Here is a 19,030-nt window from a genome sequence, read left to right as displayed (position 1 = left end):
CTTCGCGGGAGCAGATCGAGGAGAAGCTGAGATCGGCAATTCGGTTGAAGCCTACATGTCATCATTGTCTTCATCGCTCCCACTTGACCAGTCATCTCGGTAGGCGTCGGCGATGACGGCAAGCCCGTTGCTTAGATTCTCACGCTCTTCCACCACAACAGACCGTGATACCTGGGCTCGGAGGGTGCTTATCCGGGCTGAAATTGCGGTCGTTGTGGACAAGACAGTGCGTATGGATATCCCTGGTTGGGTACTGGAAGCATCCTTGTAGATGTGCGGATAGCTATCCAAGAGCGGAAATTGCAAACGGGTGTTGAACCTGCGTTGATTCCAAGGTCAGCCTTTGGGCATTACTCGGGGCTACGTACGTACCTGCGAACATGAGGATTGCCAGGGAGCGGCCTCGGCGTCGGTGCACCCTTCTCCTCGATTAAAGGCTCGCTGGTACCTCGATAGGACGACAGCTGGCCAAATATTCGCCCTCTCGCTTCGTCGGTGCCGGGGGCAGCATTTGCCTCACGACCTACCCGGAAAAGGTCCAGATCGAGCGTGCTCCTGTCCCCCTCATCAGCATGATGGCCCACATCCATGGCGCAGCTGGCAAGAGTCTGGTTGCCACTGGTGTTCAGTCCTTCAGCAACGTCACTCAGAGATGCAGGGGAGTTCCCCTGTCCGACACGCATTCTGGACTGGATCGCGGCAGTCTCGGCGGCGGCGGAGAGAAGTGCCGACACGTGCCAAGGCGAGCCGGGTTCAACAGCCAAGTGGAGGGGGAGCTGAGTTTCGGGGAGAGAAAGAGGCACCACCATGGACGCCAAGGGGCATGCATTGCTCAGACACTGGGCCGTGTTGGCGAGCCGAAGCTGGCGCTTTTCCCTTGGAACGTTTGCCAACGGGTTCTGGAGGCCCCACACCCAGAGACACGATTTGGGGTACTCATCGCGCAGCTCCTCGAGGTAGGATGAGGCAAAGCCGCCCCAGGCATCGTCGAGTGTCGTGAAGACCTGGACCCCCTGCATGAGGTCGCACTCCTCCACGAACGGGCGCCAGTCCCTGTCGATGATGTCGTGCTCCCTGTCCAGTGCGTCGAACAGCTCTGTGCCCATGGCAAATCGTTCAAAGGGTCTAATGGTGGAGTTGAGCTCAAAGTCGTACAGCTGCACCAACGACTTTGGATGGTAGTAGGCGTGGGAGAAGTCAGACCAGTAGCGAACGCTGTGTTCTGTAAGTTGCGGGCGCGTCGTGCCCTCGTCCAGGCTCTGCTGGTAGTCGCTTTGCTCGATAACTTGCTGTTTATGCACCGCGGATTTGCCACGCCTAGTGACTTGTGGTCAGGACGGACGAAGGAGCGGGAGGCGCGACGACGAAGAGTTCTGTCGAGGAACGGTCTTACCACAGCGAATGGGCTGTCACAGTCGACTCGGTCGAAGTCACGTCATAGAGATCATTGATCTTGCGCAGGGAACCGAAGCCGCCCTTGAGGTCGTAGATGACAGTCCGAGGTAGGAACGTATCGGCACCATCCTGACCTATACCAGCTCTCCAGTGGACATTGTGGTCGATGAGGGACTCGTCCTGCCCATCATATGTGAAGTATGATTCTTGTGCGTTCCAGAAGTGAGTGGCGGTGTAGTTGCTGAGATGGCCAAGCTGCAGGGTGATGATTTCACGCATCACCAACGCAAAAAAGGTCGGGTTACAGGGGGTGGGGTATCGAAAAGATGTTCAAAGGATGACAGGAAGCGATGGCACCATGGATTTGTCGTTGTCGTCGTCGTCGTTGAATGTGCATTTTGAGCTGAATCTCAGTCGACACAATCGAGTATGTGTACATCAAGTTGTACTGTACATGCAAGTACTTCTCGGGTCACAATCGCACATGGCTGTACTCCGTACTGTACTTAGGTTTCCTCAACTTCAGGATGTACATGTAGGTATTACCTAACAGGTGCCGCACCGCCCAAAACCACGGCCAGCGAGGTGGGTACTGCCACTACCAGTTGTAGGCTGGCAGTCTGCCTGCTATACTGTCGTTACTATCGTCACCTCGCTCGGCTGCCTCTATTCCGACCAGCTTAGGCCAACAGCCTACTTGCTACCGGTCGAGGCACCATGCGTCTGAAAACAGTCCCGACCGCCTCGCACATTCTTGGACACTTCAGCAGCCGCTGGCTCCGTGCCGGGCCAAGTTCGGGACATGGGTGCCGGAGCTTTTCATCGTCAAGCTGGAAGCTGTCGAATGAGAGGAAGTGGTCAACACCTCTAGCCAAGCAGCTTTATGAAGCCATCTCGGTCAGCAGGAACCGGTCCGTATATGCATGAGGTCGGCGCATGCTAACTCTACCCACCTCCTTTCCCCTTCTACAGACCACTGGCCCCGTTCCTCTTGCAAGCTATATGCGCATGTGCCTCACCGGCGATGTGGGAGGTTACTACAGCGGCGCCATTGGGCAGTCCCGCGACCAGTTTGGAACCAAGGGTGACTTTATCACCTCGCCCGAAATCTCGCAAATCTTTGGCGAGCTTATCGGCATCTGGCTCGTCGCCGAGTGGACCAGCCAGGGGCGTCCTGAACGGGGCGTCCAGATCATCGAAGTCGGCCCAGGACGTGGCACGCTGATGAACGATGTTTTGCGGGTGCGTCGTGTCAAGTGCGCTGCGATATGTCGAATCCCACAGGGTTATTGACTTGGCTTCTCTAGACCATTCAGAGGTTTCCTCCCATGGCCAACGCTGTCGAGTCCATCTTCATGGTCGAAGCCAGCCGCGAGCTCAGGGAGGCCCAACGGAGGCTGCTCTGTGAACCAGTCACGCCCGCGAACGTGTCTGAAGTCGGCCATGGAGGCACCAGTAAGCATCTGGGCAAACCTATTGTTTGGACAGAGACGATGAAATCGATCCCCAAAGGTTCGCTTCTCGCCTGCATCTACTAAAGGTGCTTTGGCTCGGCTGACCGCTTGTCCAAATAGAGTCGGATAAGGTGCCTTTCATTTTGGCCCATGAATTTTTTGATGCCCTGCCCATTCACTCTTTCCAGTCGGCGCCGGCATCGCCCGCGTCAGTGTCCCCGGAGCCATTGCCAGAGTCCCGGAGTAGCCAGACGCAAAAGTCGGATGATGACAGCCGGCTCGCCATGGAGTGGCGCGAGATGATGGTTTCGCCGACTCCTCCAGCAGCCATCAAGCCCACCAGCACATCATCTACTGCCTCGGGCAAAGACGATCCTGATCCGGAATTTCAGCTGACCCTGTCCTCTGGCACGACGAGACATTCACGATACCTGCCAGACTCGTCTCCCAGATATCGGGGACTGAAGCAGACGCGTGATGCCGTTGTCGAGATCTGCCCTGACGCATCGCTGTTTGCCGCCGACTTTTCCCAACGCATTGGGGGCTCCACGAAGCACCCCAAGGCAAACCCGAGCGGTGCCGCATTGATTATTGACTATGGCACCTCCAATACCGTCCCCATCAACTCCCTCCGAGGCATCCGGCACCACCGCCTTGTCAACCCGCTTTCCTTGCCCGGACTTGTCGACCTCAGCGCCGACGTTGATTTTACAGCCATTGCGGAGAGTGCAACCCTCGCCAGTGATGGGGTAGAAGTGCACGGCCCGGTTTCGCAAGGCGATTTCCTCGAGCACATGGGCATTCGTGAGCGGGCCAACATGCTCACCAAGGTCGTATCCAAGGACGTTGCTGAAAATATCGACAAGTCCTGGAAACGTCTGGTTGATCGTGGCCCGAACGGCATGGGGAGGGTGTACAAGGTGCTTGCCATCTTGCCTGAGAATGACGGCCGCCGGAGACCGGTTGGATTCGGAGGGGATGTCGGAACGTGAAACGAAAATAATGATTGCTCCGTCACGACCTTCCAATCGGTCATCGCATGGAGCATGGCAAGTCGGAATCAACCGGCCATCCCCACGGTCCGCCTACAAGTCATGGCATACATTCTAAAATTAACACCCAAATCGAGCATGGACAGGGACTGTCCTATCCGCCCCCTCCATCCCCTCGACGCGGCCCAGGACTCCAGTCCAGTCCTGCAGCTATTTTCGTACAAGCTTTTTGTCCTCCTCATCGCTCCCATCGTCGGAAAACTTGTCTCCATCGTCGCCGACGGCAAAGATGGTCTCGCCCTCGAGTGAATCCTGACGAACAGTGTGCCCTTGACTCCGCGGCTGAGCAGCTGGCGCAGGCCCACCGCCGGTGATAGGGGGGTTGTTGGCTTGATGCTTGCCTGGATGTGCCTCCTCGTCCTCGTCATCAAAATCATCAGGGACGCCGATATCGCCAATCTCAAAGGTCCCGTCATCGTTCTGGGCGATTTCATCGCTCATGGCGAAGCGGCTGTTGTTTGCCGTCGGCCGCCATAGGTAGGCGATGAAGGTGACATCGGCGAAATATACGATATTCAGCCAGCCGTCGAGAACGAACCATCGCGTCTTCCAGTGAAACGGGACAAAGTCGGGGTCATTGACTGAGGCGAAAGAGAAACTATTGAAGAAGAAGAAAGCGAAGATGACCAGAATACTGGCGAGGATCGCCCACCAGAGTTTTTGGTACATGGCCTCCTTTGCGTGCTGCCTGCGGTCATTCAGGTCTTTCAAAGTGACGCTGAGAGAGTTGAGGGTCCAAACGTAAAATGCAGTCAACGTGCCGGCCAGAGGAAGGACAATGAGAAGAACAAACGGCCCTGTCCCGGCTAGTCAGCTGCGCGCCCGTCCGGTGAAGCAAGCTGGGGGGAGAGATGGGACGCACCTGCGCTCTCGGGGGAGATTAAAAGACTGGTGATGGAATACACAAGACCGAATACAAAATGAGCGGCCGCAAGCCAGCGGACGTGTATCATGGTCCGGCCGAGCGAAGGCTTAACCACCCCGTAGCCCATGCAAACGATGAGTAAAAGGAAGAAGGAGAACGAGTTTCTCGCCGCATTGAGTACTCCAACGATGACAAGCATAACTTTGGATCCCGCATTCGAACCGTTGTTGTTCTGATAGTCTGGTCTTTTTTCAGCGGGGAAGATCGATGGGCAGAGGATGGCCGAGACGAACCATAAAAGCCCCAGGTTATGAGCATCTCCACGATGAGGAAAATGAGAATGGCGGTAATGTAGTTCTGCACGGCCACTGCAGTTTGTCAGCGAACATGGCGGCGGCGGAAACGGGTGGGCAGACGCACAGATGTCGGAACGGTGCTGATAATAAAAGAAGCCCCAGAATACGGCGACCAAGGAATAGAGGATGGACATGCCGCCATAAAAAGGCAGCTTAGGAATTTGCGTTGCCGGGAGTTCGCCGTAGGCATTTCGAAACTCTGCGATGGCCTTGTAGTTATTTGACGTGAAACCATCCGTGATGACGCAGTAATATCCGGTTTTCTTGATCGCGTAGTGAATAGGCTGGGGTGAGTTGAGATGAACTGCCTGCGTGAAGATCATGGCGGCCGACTTCTCCGTGGCGTTGTGGGCCACGATGAATTCTCCGATATCCGTCGAGTTGCAGTGGCCGTTCCTGACGGAATCCTCGCGGCAGAGCTCAAGTTGCTGCATCAAAAACGTAAGCACGCTGCTGGGCAGTGTAGCCTAGAGCTTGTCGCTCAGATGGGTAGCCCTCACTGTTTCGGGCATATCAGGATCGGGGATGCCGATTAGACTTTTATCACCCCACTCGAAGATGAGAAGACTCGCGATCGGGTCCTTGTTTTCGGTAGGTCCAGGAGAAAGAAACTTGATGAGAATAAAAGGATCGACGGGTCCCCCCCAAGTCGTTCGACTATACATGCCTGGATGGGTGTTAGCTACAAAGCAGCATCACGCAACAGCTATAAGCGGGTTTGTCGGACGAACCCGAGCAGTACTGGCGGTTCTGGTCAGACTGGTCCTTTACGGCAAGCAGTCGTCAGCATACATGGCTCCGACGCGGCGAAGGGCGCGGGATCGACCGCTCTTGCACACATACCATTCCAACCTCGAGCGCCTTGCCAGTCCGAACGGACAGGCCAAGGAGGGCGAGCCCTATCAGAATCTTCATGCTGGCTCGTAGGTATAGCGTAACGGCTTCTAGCGGCAGGTCGGAAGAAAACGTGATGGGGCGTGCGGGCAGCTCAAGGTCCGACTCGGCAACAGCTATCGTAGGCCACGCTCGAGCTTCAGGACAGGTGAGGGGTGTTCTGTCGCAGCGTCCGATGAATGCTCATCACGGGGAGTTGAGGGAGGGAAATGGAGGTTCGACCAAATCAAAGGTACACCGGTGCGAGACGAATCGAGACCAGGGTTTCCGGCGTCGACGAAGATCGCTGCAAGTCACCCTTTGGTGCCGCGAGACTTTGCCAATGGTTGTGGTAGCAACCTCGACGCAGAAATGCCGGCCTCCGGGAAAGGGGACGACCAGTGACGGGTAGGCGCAAGCACCTAGGTTGGTAGGCAGGCTTTTACTTGCCAACCTGGATGACAGTCGGAGCTTCAACTGGGTTGGTTGGTCGGTTGATGTGTTGACAATCAACAGCTCAGTCACCACCTGGTCGGTACTGGCCAGGGACTGGTGGCGACGTACTATTACACGTAGCGTGACGGATTCGGACGATCCAGGGGCCAATTGTGCGATAAGATAAGACAAATTCCATTGCTCCGCAGTGCGAACATACGCAAGGTTCATGGTACACTTAGTCCAAAGCCTCTGGTGCCTATTGCAAATGCCTACTTGATAATACGGAGCAGGCAGTTTTATATCATTCCAATTATTTACAGCAGCACCTGTTGTGGATTCAATGATTCTTTAGGATCCCCTTTCCCGCGACCTTGCTATACCCCTGCCAGCCATCATGGGCAAAGGCACCGATAAGCTCTACGTACGTGCCGCTAGTGAGAGAAGGAGCCGGTGATGAGGCAGAATGAAAGGCCAACCTCGAGGACGGTACTAACGCCGGCATTTTCTCTTCCTCCAGATCACACACTCTGAGTGGTCGTCGTCAGACGCCTTCTCCGCCAGTGTCGGCGCAAACGTCGGCTCGCGCGGTCGCAGCCATGGCTCTTCCATCCGCCGCTTGCCCTTCAACTTCTGTGCCGCGAGCCTCCAGCCCTTCAAGAATCCCGTGTGCGCCCCCGATGGCACCGTGTTCGACATCGAGGTCATCGACGCCTGGCTCGAGAAACACCCGAACCAGAACCCGGTCAACGGCGAGCGGCTCGAGAGGAGAGAGCTGATCAAGCTCGTTTTCGCTCGCAACTCTGAATCCGACCCGTCCGGGACCGGGACACTTGTTGATCCTGTCACATACAAGGTCTTCACAGACAACACACACATCGTCGCCATCCGCCACGGCACCTACGCCAACGTCTTTGCGTGGGAGACGGTGGAGCGGATGAACATCAAGGCCAAGATGTGGCAGGACCTGGTGGACGATGAACCGTTCACTCGCGCCGATATCATCACGATCCAGGACCCTCAAAACGCGGAGAGCCGGAGCGTCGACCAGTTCAAGTTTTTGAAGGATGGCCAGCAGGTTCAGCGAACAAAGGAGCAGGAGGAGGCTCGCAACGGCGACGGAAACATCAACACCGGCGCTCTGGGGAATATAGGAGACAAGGTGCTCAAAGCCAAGGCGGCCGTGGACAAGGCTCGCATGGCAAGAGAGGCCGGGGCCGACGTCAACAGCAGTCGAGGCGCCTTGTGCAAGTCCTCCTCCGCCGCCGCCGGCGGCCAAGCCGCTCGCCTGCCCGCCATGGCGGCGCAGAAGAAGAAGCTGGCGGAACAGTCGGCCGCGTACACCACAGGCAAGGCCGCTGCCAGTTTCACCAGCACGGGTCTGACACCCGAGACGAGCGGCGAGAGGGCGCTGCTAACGGACGAGGAGTTTATGCTCAAGCCGAAGCGCGTCAAGACGAAGGGTTTCGTCCGCGTCGAGACCAACCTGGGCAACCTGACGATTGAGCTGCACACGGATACGGCGCCCAAGGCGGTGTGGAACTTTATCAGGCTTGCGCAAAAGGGCTACTACAACGACGTTGCCTTTCACCGGAACATACCTGGCTTCATGATCCAAGGCGGCGACCCAACTGGTACGGGAAAGGGCGGCAGCAGCATATGGGGCAAGCAGTTCAACGACGAGATCGAGGGGCCCCTGACGCATAACGCGCGAGGAATAGGTGAGCGCCATCGGCCCAAGCACGCGAGCCGATCGTCCAGCACGTGGTCGTGGAAGCTAACAGGAACGTACAGTCTCCATGGCCAACAAAGGCAAAAACACAAACTCGTCACAGTTTTTCATCACGTACAAGCCAGCACCGCATCTCAACCACAAGCATACCATTTTTGGTCGCATCGCTCCGGGCGACGACGCCGTCCTGACGAGAATGGAGGATGTGCCCACCGACGGATCCAACAGACCGCTGAACAAGATTTCCATCAAAAACGTCGTTGTCCTAATCGATCCGTTTGAAGAGTTTCAGGTTCAGCGCAAGGATGAGGAGCTTCGAGAGGCGCAGAGAGAGGAGGCTCGAAGACAAGGGGGCACCGAGGATGACAAAACAACGTGGACGGGGAAGAGGATCAGGAGAGATGGCACGATAGAGAGCGCAGGCGGCAAGGAGAGCGTGGGCAAGTATTTGCAAGCCGTTGCTGGCGCAGTCGACGGCGGCGATGCAGGAGCCGATGACGTGGATACGTGGGGGGAGCCGCCCAAAAAGAAGCTCAAACCCGGCGGTTTTGGAAACTTTGACAGCTGGTAGGCGAGAGGCAGCTACTAGGCAGCAGAGGAAGGGTCGCCAGGTGAGCGGCCTGGCCTGACTTGTACATGGGGAAATATTTGCTACGCGTATACCACACCGTCAACGCCTGCGCGTGCGCGAGCGCATGGATATATATATTTATATGCCCTACATTTTTTACAGAAATGGAGTCTATGTGTGTATGCAACGAACGGCATGCGCATAGGAAAGCGCGAGATACGCACACGCAAACTACTGAGAAATAATACGGACACGTCAGCCCATCACAAACCGCTCGACAATGGCCGACCAACAGCAACGATCAGCTCCCTGGGGTTTGGATCGTTGACAAATCCTGACTGATCGATGCCGGTCGAGGCGCCGACGTCATCGTACGGAAAGGCGTATCCTCGGCTCCCGACGCTTACTTCATGGCAGATGCGGGAGTAATGGTTTGTCACCGGGTGCTTGTAGTACGAATCCACTCGCTCGCCCTCGGGCTGTCTCGTGTTGATGAGCAGAGTTGAGCGGTTGAAGGCGGCGGCGATGCGGGCGCCAATATTGAGCATGACATCAGAAGCACTTTCGCCGGGGGCAAAGGGTCCGGTGCTGCAGGTGAGAATGTCGGCGGTCGACGGTTTGGAAAAGGATCCGAGGCCGTCAAAGACCAGCTTGCCATCCTTGACGCGACCCTTTGCGTCTCCCCAGCGGAACTGGGTATTGACAACGAGGTCCTCGGCAGCGTACTTGTCCCAGACGGCATCGACGTAGGGCTGGAAGTAGTCATCCAAGAGGCCTGGGACGAGGACGCGCCCTGAATTGGGACTCAGGGCTCGCAGCGCGGCGCCGTCGGGGCCACGGATGACGAGCTTGTCCCAGCCGCAGCCGTCGGCGCTTGCCTGGGCCTCGAGCTTAGAGCAGACCTGGTCAAGGGAATCTTGGGGCATGCCCGGAACCGTCTTGACCGTCCCGTCGCGCGTCGTGAGCTGCAGCGAGACCGGCAGGCCGACGAAGTCGACGAAGGAGATGTTGGCGTAGAGCTCGTGAGCGTTCCAGGTGAACTCGCAGAAGCCCCAGTCGAGGTTGTAGTTGGCGTCGGCAGGGTTGGTCGCCGAGGGCTCCACGAGAGCAGGACCCGGGTTGAGGAAGAAGGCCAGGGGTTCGTGCTTGGAGAACCAGATGCGAGCGCCCGACAGGCGGGGGATGGAGATGGTGCGCGCACTACCACTGGCACCGACCTGGATGGAGCAGTCGGCACCGAGGGGTTGGAGTCTGTCGGCAGGCGAGGGGGGATGATAGGCGGACTTGCCGTCGGCACGGATGATGACAACGCCACCGTTCTCGTCAGAGCCCGTGATGTGAGCGTACAGCTGGTCCGCGCCGGTATCGTTGCGGAGGACGATATCGAGAGTGTCCGGTGCCATGGCAGCGTCGGCCAAGATTGGAGGGGCCGTGAACAGAAATTAAGCAGGCAGAGCGGCTGTCCGTGACTGGGTAGATACCTAGTATTGAATGTAGTTTACCATTCAATCCTCGGAGTAAAACAGGCCACCTAGTCGGTATCGTGGACCACCTTAAGTACTTACCTACCCCTTACCTTTGCATCTAGATACAGTACTTTGTGTCAGTCCCCCCCTAGCGTGCAAGACTTTGAACTTTCGGCCTCGGATTGGGGGAGCTGGAGGGGGTCGGTTGGGGGATTGCCGTCGTCCAGGTCCGTATGCCGTGTGGCCTAGGTTCTTCCAGGCTTGTCTGCCGAGCTTCGGGCAGGGAGGATCGTTGTTGGGAGTCGACGGTCGAGACGTTCGAGACGGGATGGAACAACGGATGCCGGGATCCACCGATGCTGCCCAGCTATGCGTACAGTACTTATAATACGGAGTTCGAGGTAATTACATACTTACCTACTGTACATGGACACGGTGCTTCGCACGGAGTAGTTGTACTGTACTTACTTAAGTGCATCTCAGTACACATGTACCATCCACAGCAATCTATACCTACAGAATAATCCGTACAATAAAGGTGCATCATCACGATGAAACCACAAGCAATGTATTAATACCTCTGGCCTGCCTTGGCGACAGCCTGCAACACTCACAAACAGAGTACATGATTTCGGTTGCCGTCCCTGTGAGGACGACTGCATATGATATTTCGACAAACTTGAACAGCTTGGCCCGTCCTTCCATTCAGCAAACCTGACAAAGAGAGGGAGCAAAAGAACTTGTAATTTTGCAATGGCCTTCAAGGGGAGTTTTTTTTGTTCGTCGTGCCGGTGCTAGCAATGCCACCGTCAGCTCATCATCAGCATCAGCGACATGGCGAGCAGAGCTATTCGCGCGGCGCCACGACTCGGATCCGTCCGACGTGGGCCTTTGTTCTCGTCGTCACCCCCTGAGCTCTTGTTCCTCTGATCGGTAAAGAAATGTCCCCCGGTGCCGATGGCGTCGGCAGCCGTGTCCTGGACGGCACACACAGTCGTTTTCGTATCCGAGCACTGCCTCGACCAGGCCGAGAGGCCGGCCGAGCCGGACGAGTTGAAGTATGCCTTGACGTAGCTGACGGTGAGCAAGGCATCCTGCGTCGGCGGCCCACCGGACCACAGGGGATTCCCGTTGCTCCAGTGCTGCAGGATGACGTGACCGGCACCCGACGGCATCACGTCGCCCGTCATCTCGGTCAGCATTTGGCTGTCGGCGTAGAACAGGACGCGGCCGGGCAGATAGTCGAAGCGGTACTCGTGAAAGCCGTCGGTGGGATCAAAGCCGAGGTTGACGCGCTTGAACGTGCCCGTCTTGCTGGCGTCGTACCCCGCCTCCATCGACTTGGGCGACTGTATGACGAGATTGACCGGATACAGCTTCTTGGAGGCATCAAACTCCCTCGAGAGAAACTCCATGTCGATCTCCTGCGTGTCGTTCCAATACTAGAAGAAGGGAGTCCCCCTGCCTGTTAGACATGTGCGTGCGTGCGTGTTTATGGCCAAGGCCATGCAATGAATGCCATGCATGCCTTTGCCATTGCGCCGATGACTCGGCGTAGGATTGGGCACCACCTACCCAGAAGAAGGCGCTGCAAGTGCCGCTGACCGTGGGCAGCTTCATTGCCGCCCGATACGACCCCCATTGCATGTCCAGCCTCGAGGAATCCACCTCGGCGACGGGCACGGCGTTGCCCTCGAGCGCACCGCCAACACGAAGCTCGAGCCCGCTCCATCGAGGAGGCTCGCCCTCGTCGTCCGTCCTTGGTCTGGGTCGGGACACGACGTTGGCCGGGTCAAAGGCCTTGCCGTACTTGCCGCGTCCGGCCTCGGCCGAGACGTCGAACCGTTGCCTCACCCAGTCCCGGTCTCTCGAGATGTTGGCAATTCTGGTAAAGTCGCTCTCCAAAGCGTCAGTGAACAGCCAAGGACCATCCGCACGACCGTCCGGCGGGCCTTGGACCGAGTAGCCGCATTCGCAGACGGCCGCGCCGGGTGGTGGCACAAAGGCCAGGAAAAAAAGGAGCAGACGCATTCGCTTGCCGCGGTCCCTGCCCTGCGCGATGCAAAGGCGGACAAGAAAGGGCTGCTACGATATTTCTAGCACAGCTGACCAGGGCCTGTGGGTTGACCACAGATATAAGAGGGGACATCGGCGAGAATACGAAGTACCAAGCTACGCCAAGGAATACGAACTGCTTGTTCGTGGATGGCACTGGTGACTACGACCCCTGCCGGGCTGTTCCTGCTATGCACGTCACGGTGGGTAGGAAGGAGAGGATGACGCCGAAGGAAAAGAATCGAGGGATGGATCGCTGCCGAAGCCCCAGGGCAACACTAAACGCGGCGTGACGGGAAAGCCCTGCAGCATGCGTTGACTTTTCTCTGCACAAAACGCGAAACGTCGACCAGACCTGTCACATCGGCCATGCACTGGCGTACCGTACTGTAGTATGTACAAGTAAGTGCACATTCAACAAGATTATATTATTACCTCGTATACAATACAGGACCTATAAGTACTGATGCCCTATGTACAAGTAAGTGCACATTCAACTCGGTACGTGTGTCCTCGTACATGTACGGTATGTGTAAGTAAGTACTGTAGGTGTAAGTAAGTACATGGATTTTTCCCGGTATTACCTGCTGCCTACAATAGTACTAGGTAGTTATGGTATGGAGTACTTGTGATGCTTGTTGATGGCTCACGGACCAACGTACTGTACGGATACGAGTGGAAGAGTAAATAATGCTGCTGTTCTGTATTACGGAGTAAACAGTGCAGTATACGAGGCAGCTAGCTACCTTGGTGCCATGTGCATAAGTGCGCTCTCATCCTCGCCGTTGTACAAGCGTGATCATGAGTCATGCCGAGTGCGATGCGCCTACTTACTTGTTGCATCTTGGAGCTTCACTATTCAAGTATACTTGTAATACAACTTCGCTGAACGGAGGAAAAGAGGAAAAGATGCAGAGCAACCATCCGTTTGGTTTACGTAATTCATCACAAGTACGGAGTGCAGCGTAGGTGAGCGTAGGTGTACACCTGAGTGTAATTAGTACATGCAAGTACGGAGCAGAGTACGGAGGACTAAGAACTAAGGCATACATCATTGGGAGCACAAGGTCGGTGCCCAATACTGTCATCGCGTTTCTCGGCGTCAAGTACTCGAACAGCACTGTGGTGAGCCAAGTGTTTACTGTATTTCCATGTCCGTGCCTCAGTAAGGAATAGTATCGGTTTGACGAGTACTCCGTACATGTACAGTAAGTCCTTCCGTAAGTTATCGTACCCGTGCCAACACCAATCTCGTGAGTGATGCCCAGGTGGTTGGTCGTTGGTGTTTACTTGTGCACCAACGATAGGAATCCCGCCGTAGTTCATCATCATGCCCGACATGGAAATCTCCTCGTGATAATAGGGAGATCTAGAGGCGTCCAGCGATGTTGGGCAAGGTATTCTGCGCAAGGGGGAATCCTACTGGCTTGGAGTCATTTTGTTCCATGAGCGCTGCGCTGGAAGGACCACGCTGGTGGAGCCTTGCTTTAGTGCCTGAACACTGCCTAAGCACAACTACTGTATACTTACTACCCAGTGTTTTATTGCTCGAGCAGCAATACTTCAAATCGTCACGATAAAAATCATCACAGCAACAGCTCCAAGCCCGACGCGCATCTCGCCGCCTTCCTCTTCAAACATCGCAAATCCCTGGCCCCGCACTGCCGCTGCAGTTGCGGATACGGCAGCAGCATGGAAAGGGCCACGCCGACCGACGTGGACGAGCTTTCGTCCTCCGCCACAACCCGAAGCATTGACGGCGTCACCCAGGCTGTCCTGCGCAACCTCGAGGACCAGCACGACTGGACAAAGCTCGAAGTTCGCCACGAAGCGGGCCAAGAGCGGCCACTGATCAGGGGTCTTCCCCCAAAGTTGCTCTACCTGCACCCGGATGACCAGATTGCGGCCCTCGCGCACGAGCGGAAAACGGGCGAGAAGTTGACGCGGGATCCCCAGTTCGAATGGGTTCTTCCCGTCTTTCTAGTCGAGAAGTGGTCGCTCGCCCGCTTCGCTGCCATCTTCGACTCGATTGATCTCGAGGTCGGCACGCGGGCCAAGAGGATCGTTCTGGCCACCCTGCACCACGACTCGACCGTTGTGTACTACTTGATGCAGGAAGGCGCCGTCAAGCCTCGCCAAAACTAGCCGTGGCATCGAAATTGAGCCGTAGCCTACATCTCCTTCGACACGACTTCCCGGGCGATCAGCTCGTCACGAGCCCTCTGCTCGTCATTTCATACCCTCGGCCACCAACAGCATGCATGACCTGGTCAAGGACGAAGGGCCGGTCGACGACCGAACCAGGTCTGTTCATCATGACGGCGAGCCGTGCATCCGTCGCCGGGCGAGGCCAGGGCAGGATGGCGTGCGATGCTATCCTCGTCCCTTGCCTCCGCACTGCTACGGCGCCTTGGGTAGCAAGGAAGCGTCTCGTTTGCGGGTGCAGTTCATCGGAAGGACTGTTTCCCCTCACGCATGACATCTGGTTTACTCGCAACGCAATGAACATTCACCGCTAGCCGTGGGACCTGTGGATTGCGAAGTTGGCTCCATGCCCATCCAACGCCGAGTAGGCTGCCTCGCAAGCCGACCAGGTGGTCCTGCTGACCGCGCCCGAGCTGTCGACCCCGGCAAGGGACGACGTGGCGGCGTGTTGGAACCTCATGTCGATGCTGCTGTCCCAAGTCCCGGACGGCACGTTTTGTTCTGCGGAAAGGCCCTACCGTCCTGCGAATGGAGAGTGTGTGCAGCCAGGTGCGGTTGCACAGCGCTCTGTACTACAAAAAAACCATGTCGAATCGATTCTACGCACATGCTGCCAATGCATCGGACCATTCGGACGGACAGCCTGCATACCGACCTGGAAATTGGACGGCAGCAAATTTACTCGCCCAGAATCGTTTATAGAATGCGGCGAGGGTATTCTATATGCCATACTGAACGATGCGTCTCCGTCGTTGCCCAGACCTAGGCGGTCTCGACAGCGAAGGAGACTTGACTATTTCACGTTGCGTGACGGCATCGACGGAGTGCGTCGATGATGGAAGGAAAGGCTTTCTTCTTCTGTTCGGTATTCGGCAACATGTTGACTTGTTGTGTCATCATAATACTTTATGTACAAGTAATTACAGGCGACTATTCAATCGGCCAATGGCTAAGCAAGCACAATGATGGCTGGTGAAGCGGATGAATAAGAACATGCGTGCACTTAGCAGCATTAGGGTGGTGTGAAGGGGCACGAGAACGGAGTACCTTGATACAGTATCCGTAGAGTATCAAGGTTCCCGTAAGTACTCCGTGCTAGGTAATTACTTGCAGTACTTACGAGCACAGATACAGTAATACAAGTAATGCTACAGGTCGCTAACGGTGGTGGCGCTGACTTGTCCCCGCCGCACTTGGTACTAGTACTTACAGGCACGGGCCAGGAGGTCGTCATCGCGCTAGCAGGCGGCTCGCAGGCTGCCTTCAGCAATGGCATGGATGGTCATGTGGTTGCCATTGATACATCATAGGTACCAGTACGTACTCGCCCACCACCAACACTCTGCTCTCTGCCGACCGTGCAGTACCTGTATGTAATATCACTCCCAACCCTTCGAGAGAATGACGGCCAGTTGCTCCTTTGCGCCTTGCTGACTTCCTCTCGATTCTCCTTGCCCAGCAAACGAACAATCGACGGAGTCTCTGCCGCAGCACCACAACCAGCTGCCGCCTCGGGTTCGCCATGGCGTCCCGCGCCGCCATCCCCTTCCTGGTCGGCATGATGCTGCTGACCGGTGTCTGCAACACGCTCTTGACCAAGTATCAGGTATGCATTGGCATCGACCTCTTCGTTTCATCGCTTGGCTTCCGTCCCAGAATCCGAGAGTGCGTTGCGGGTGTGCATGTCGGTGATGCTGGTGAGGGTGTTGGCGGCCCCCATCCCGGTGAAAGTGTCGTGTGCTCGCTGGAGAGGAGCTGTACCAAGCACGCGTAGGGGAAGCAAGCGATCGACCGATGCTGACATGGCGAGCAAGGACATACAATGCGTCCGCCACTGTGACGGCCGCGGGAGGCCGGTCCATTTCGAGCAACCGGTGCTGCAGACGGCGCAAATGTTCGTCGGCGAAATGGGATGCTGGCTCGTCGTCGCCGTCGTCTCCCTCCACCGCCGTTTCTTCTCGACTTCCGAGCCCGCCGACCGTGGCTACGAGCAGGTCGATACGTCCGAGGAGGCGGCAGAGGCTGCCGGGAGTCGGCCGCTGCTTCACCCGGCCGCACCCTCGGTCCTCCGCGGCTACAGGGTCCTCCTTCTCTCCCTGCCCGCCTTGTGCGACATCTGCGGCACGACCCTCATGAACGTCGGCCTCCTTCTCGTGGCCGCATCGATCTACCAGATGACCCGCGGTGCCCTCGTCCTCTTCGTCGGCCTCTTCAGCGTCCTCTTCCTCCGACGTCATCTTCACCTGTTCCAGTGGCTCTCCCTCGTCGGCGTCGTCCTCGGCGTCGCCGTCGTCGGCCTCGCCGGAGCCATCTGGCCGGACGAAAAGAGCGGCGCGGGCACGACGGCGGATGCAGGGTCGGGACTGACGGACGCCGCCAGAGCAATCATCGGCGTCTCGCTCATCGCCGGCGCCCAGATATTCACCGCCACCCAGTTCGTCCTCGAGGAGTGGATGCTCGAGAACTCGACGATTGAGCCGATCCGCGTCGTCGGCTGGGAGGGCCTCTTCGGCTGCCTCGTCACCTTTCTCTTCATGATTGTCATGCATCTGCTCGTCGGCCGCACCGACGCCGGCAGGTACGGGTACTTTGACATGGAGGAAGGTTTCCGCCAAATGATGCAAAGGCGCATCTGGGTCTCGAGCGTTCTCATCATGATCAGCATCGGGTAAGACCCTTGGCCTGACCGACCCCAGCATTCGTTTGATTGATGGACCGGCTAACCAAGCTATTCTCGCAGCGGCTTCAACTACTTTGGCCTGTCGGTGACGCGCAACGTCAGCGCCACATCAAGGTCGACCATTGATACCTGCCGGACGCTGTTCATCTGGATCGTCTCCCTCGGGCTTGGTTGGGAGTCCTTCAAGATGCTGCAAATCCTCGGCTTCGCTATGCTTGTCTACTCAACCTTTGTCTTCAACGGCATCGTGGAGCCGCCTCTGAAGAGGCTATGGCCCGACAGCGAGGTGGAGGAACTGCTGCCGGAAGAGCCCATCGAACACATGTAGAAAGGAAGGGAGTAGGGGTGAGCAGGTGTCGCGACTCCTCGCATCGCGTATCCGCCAGCGCCGGCAATGGCGTCGTATCGTCAGATCGGTCGATCGACCGACTGCTTGCCTTGCCTTGCCTGTCTTTTGGATTATTTTGTTCTCTTTGGCCCCTTTGGTTCTCTCGACTCGTGGGAGAAGAGCATCGAGCTGGTGGTGCACGCACGTGTCGTGGCCTAGAGAGAGAGCGCCGTAGTTGGTACACCCGAATCAGGAACACAATGCACGCCGTTCTCGGCAACACGTAGATCGAGTCGGTCGGTCAACCCTGGTGACAAGGCTACAATGACAGAATGATGCGCCAATACCGAATGCTGCCTATTATAAATGAGTACATGCAAGATATTCAAAATAACAACTCCCACGCCAAGGATTGATGCGCCGCTCATGTGACCCTCTATCTGCCAGGGTAACCCTCGGTCGGTGCAGAGTAGCAAAATGATGAGAAAAGAAAACAAAATCCCTCCTTCCCACTCCCTCCTTCCGGGATGAGCATGATGATGAGCCAATGTGCCGAAGCAAGCGCACGGCGTCATGTCGTCTCAACTAACCCCGGCATCGCAGCCAGATGGTCCAACTCGCCTAGTGGGACGACGAATCAAACGTTCGCCGAAGCTCCCTCGCTGGCTCGACGCTTCTCCCGCCACTGCCCTACGCAACTTTGCTCGCGCACATCCCAGATCGGCGTGCAGCTCTCATGGCCATTGCGCTTCGTTGTTGCCTCGGGCACCGCCTTCACCATCATCTCCTACCGGCCTTGCTATGCGACGTTGCAAAGCAGCTCGGCTTCGAGTATGAACTTTCCCTCCTTGTACTTTTCCGAGTTTTCGTATGCCTTGTCGTACTTCCAGCCAACCGTCTCCTTGCACTGACGACAAGTGATATCGCGGACGACGTGGCGGCCCGTCGTCATGTTTCGCTCGAGGGGCTCGCCTGCATCGACGTTGACGACGTTGTGAAACAGATAGGCCTTGCCATGCTGGCCACGGAAGTTCTGTTCCCAGAGGTTAATGCTGTCCTTCAGGGGCGAGCCTCTGGGGTCCCGTCCGCTACCGGAAGGAGAAAGGCCAGCGAGAGGGAGGCTGCTGACGGAGAGGCAACATACCCTGCTTATGATATCCTCATGGTTGGCAAGATGTGTCTTGCATGACTTGCAGCCGTAGATCTTGTTGCTCGTGAGGTAGGTATTGTATGCGAGGCCCATGACGAGGTAGCAGCCTGGGTTCAGGTCAAGAGCCGAGGGTGGATTCCAAGAGCAATGTACGCCAACCGTCTATCCGTAGGTATCTGGCCGGTAAATATGACGACGGCCACGAGAGCGGGCTCGAGCGACTGGCCGATTCTCTGCGCCGTACGACAGAAAAACGAACGTCGACGTCCAAGGTGGATTCAAGGCGGGTGGCTGGCTGGGCGAATGATGAGCTCGTCAATCTCCCAGACAGCAGCTTGTCGATTTCGACGTCCAAGGCGGATTCAAGGCGGGTGGCTGGCTGGGCGAATGATGAGCTCGTCAATCTCCCACAC

The 19,030-nt window shown here is 56.8% G+C and overlaps 9 protein-coding genes across 9 annotated transcripts; 4 read left to right on the top strand and 5 right to left on the bottom strand.

Moving 5' to 3' along the window:
* Positions 1–51: 51 nt before the first annotated feature.
* On the bottom strand, positions 52–1,674 carry DCS_06548 (Tubulin FtsZ; the record flags this gene model as incomplete). The annotated part of the gene is made up of 3 exons (XM_040803836.1): positions 52–319; positions 373–1,317; positions 1,394–1,674. The coding sequence occupies 3 exons, from the start codon at positions 1,672–1,674 to the stop codon at positions 52–54; spliced, it is 1,494 nt and encodes a 497-aa protein (XP_040653940.1).
* A 438-nt stretch (positions 1,675–2,112) lies between these two features.
* DCS_06547 (DUF185 domain-containing protein) lies at positions 2,113–3,841 on the top strand (the record flags this gene model as incomplete). Its single annotated transcript, XM_040803835.1, has 4 exons — positions 2,113–2,292; positions 2,368–2,637; positions 2,703–2,907; positions 2,970–3,841. The coding sequence occupies 4 exons, from the start codon at positions 2,113–2,115 to the stop codon at positions 3,839–3,841; spliced, it is 1,527 nt and encodes a 508-aa protein (XP_040653939.1).
* Positions 3,842–4,051: 210 nt separating this feature from the next.
* DCS_06546 (lung seven transmembrane receptor domain-containing protein) lies at positions 4,052–6,037 on the bottom strand (the record flags this gene model as incomplete). The annotated part of the gene is made up of 7 exons (XM_040803834.1): positions 4,052–4,698; positions 4,764–5,006; positions 5,060–5,134; positions 5,187–5,550; positions 5,623–5,789; positions 5,854–5,887; positions 5,966–6,037. 7 exons carry the CDS (start codon positions 6,035–6,037, stop codon positions 4,052–4,054), a joined length of 1,602 nt encoding a protein of 533 aa, XP_040653938.1.
* A 790-nt stretch (positions 6,038–6,827) lies between these two features.
* On the top strand, positions 6,828–8,733 carry DCS_06545 (uncharacterized protein; the record flags this gene model as incomplete). Its single annotated transcript, XM_040803833.1, has 3 exons — positions 6,828–6,854; positions 6,951–8,151; positions 8,225–8,733. The coding sequence occupies 3 exons, from the start codon at positions 6,828–6,830 to the stop codon at positions 8,731–8,733; spliced, it is 1,737 nt and encodes a 578-aa protein (XP_040653937.1).
* A 263-nt stretch (positions 8,734–8,996) lies between these two features.
* On the bottom strand, positions 8,997–10,136 carry DCS_06544 (CBM6-containing protein; the record flags this gene model as incomplete). Its single annotated transcript, XM_040803832.1, has 1 exon — positions 8,997–10,136. One exon carries the CDS (start codon positions 10,134–10,136, stop codon positions 8,997–8,999), a length of 1,140 nt encoding a protein of 379 aa, XP_040653936.1.
* Positions 10,137–11,008: 872 nt separating this feature from the next.
* DCS_06543 (glycoside hydrolase family 16 protein) lies at positions 11,009–12,230 on the bottom strand (the record flags this gene model as incomplete). Its single annotated transcript, XM_040803831.1, has 2 exons — positions 11,009–11,641; positions 11,775–12,230. The coding sequence occupies 2 exons, from the start codon at positions 12,228–12,230 to the stop codon at positions 11,009–11,011; spliced, it is 1,089 nt and encodes a 362-aa protein (XP_040653935.1).
* A 1,716-nt stretch (positions 12,231–13,946) lies between these two features.
* Positions 13,947–14,399, top strand: DCS_06542 (tRNA-splicing endonuclease subunit Sen15; the record flags this gene model as incomplete). Its single annotated transcript, XM_040803830.1, has 1 exon — positions 13,947–14,399. The coding sequence occupies one exon, from the start codon at positions 13,947–13,949 to the stop codon at positions 14,397–14,399; it is 453 nt and encodes a 150-aa protein (XP_040653934.1).
* Positions 14,400–15,981: 1,582 nt separating this feature from the next.
* On the top strand, positions 15,982–17,467 carry DCS_06541 (uncharacterized protein; the record flags this gene model as incomplete). The annotated part of the gene is made up of 3 exons (XM_040803829.1): positions 15,982–16,194; positions 16,274–17,127; positions 17,200–17,467. 3 exons carry the CDS (start codon positions 15,982–15,984, stop codon positions 17,465–17,467), a joined length of 1,335 nt encoding a protein of 444 aa, XP_040653933.1.
* Positions 17,468–18,266: 799 nt separating this feature from the next.
* DCS_06540 (yippee) lies at positions 18,267–18,710 on the bottom strand (the record flags this gene model as incomplete). The annotated part of the gene is made up of 1 exon (XM_040803828.1): positions 18,267–18,710. The coding sequence occupies one exon, from the start codon at positions 18,708–18,710 to the stop codon at positions 18,267–18,269; it is 444 nt and encodes a 147-aa protein (XP_040653932.1).
* Between the last annotated feature and the right edge of the window lie 320 nt (positions 18,711–19,030).

Source organism: Drechmeria coniospora, chromosome 03, assembly GCF_001625195.1.
Source record: "Drechmeria coniospora strain ARSEF 6962 chromosome 03, whole genome shotgun sequence".
NCBI lineage: Eukaryota > Fungi > Ascomycota > Sordariomycetes > Hypocreales > Ophiocordycipitaceae > Drechmeria > Drechmeria coniospora.
Note: the sequence above shows the minus strand (reverse complement) of the source record. Positions and strands in the feature narration are given on the sequence as shown.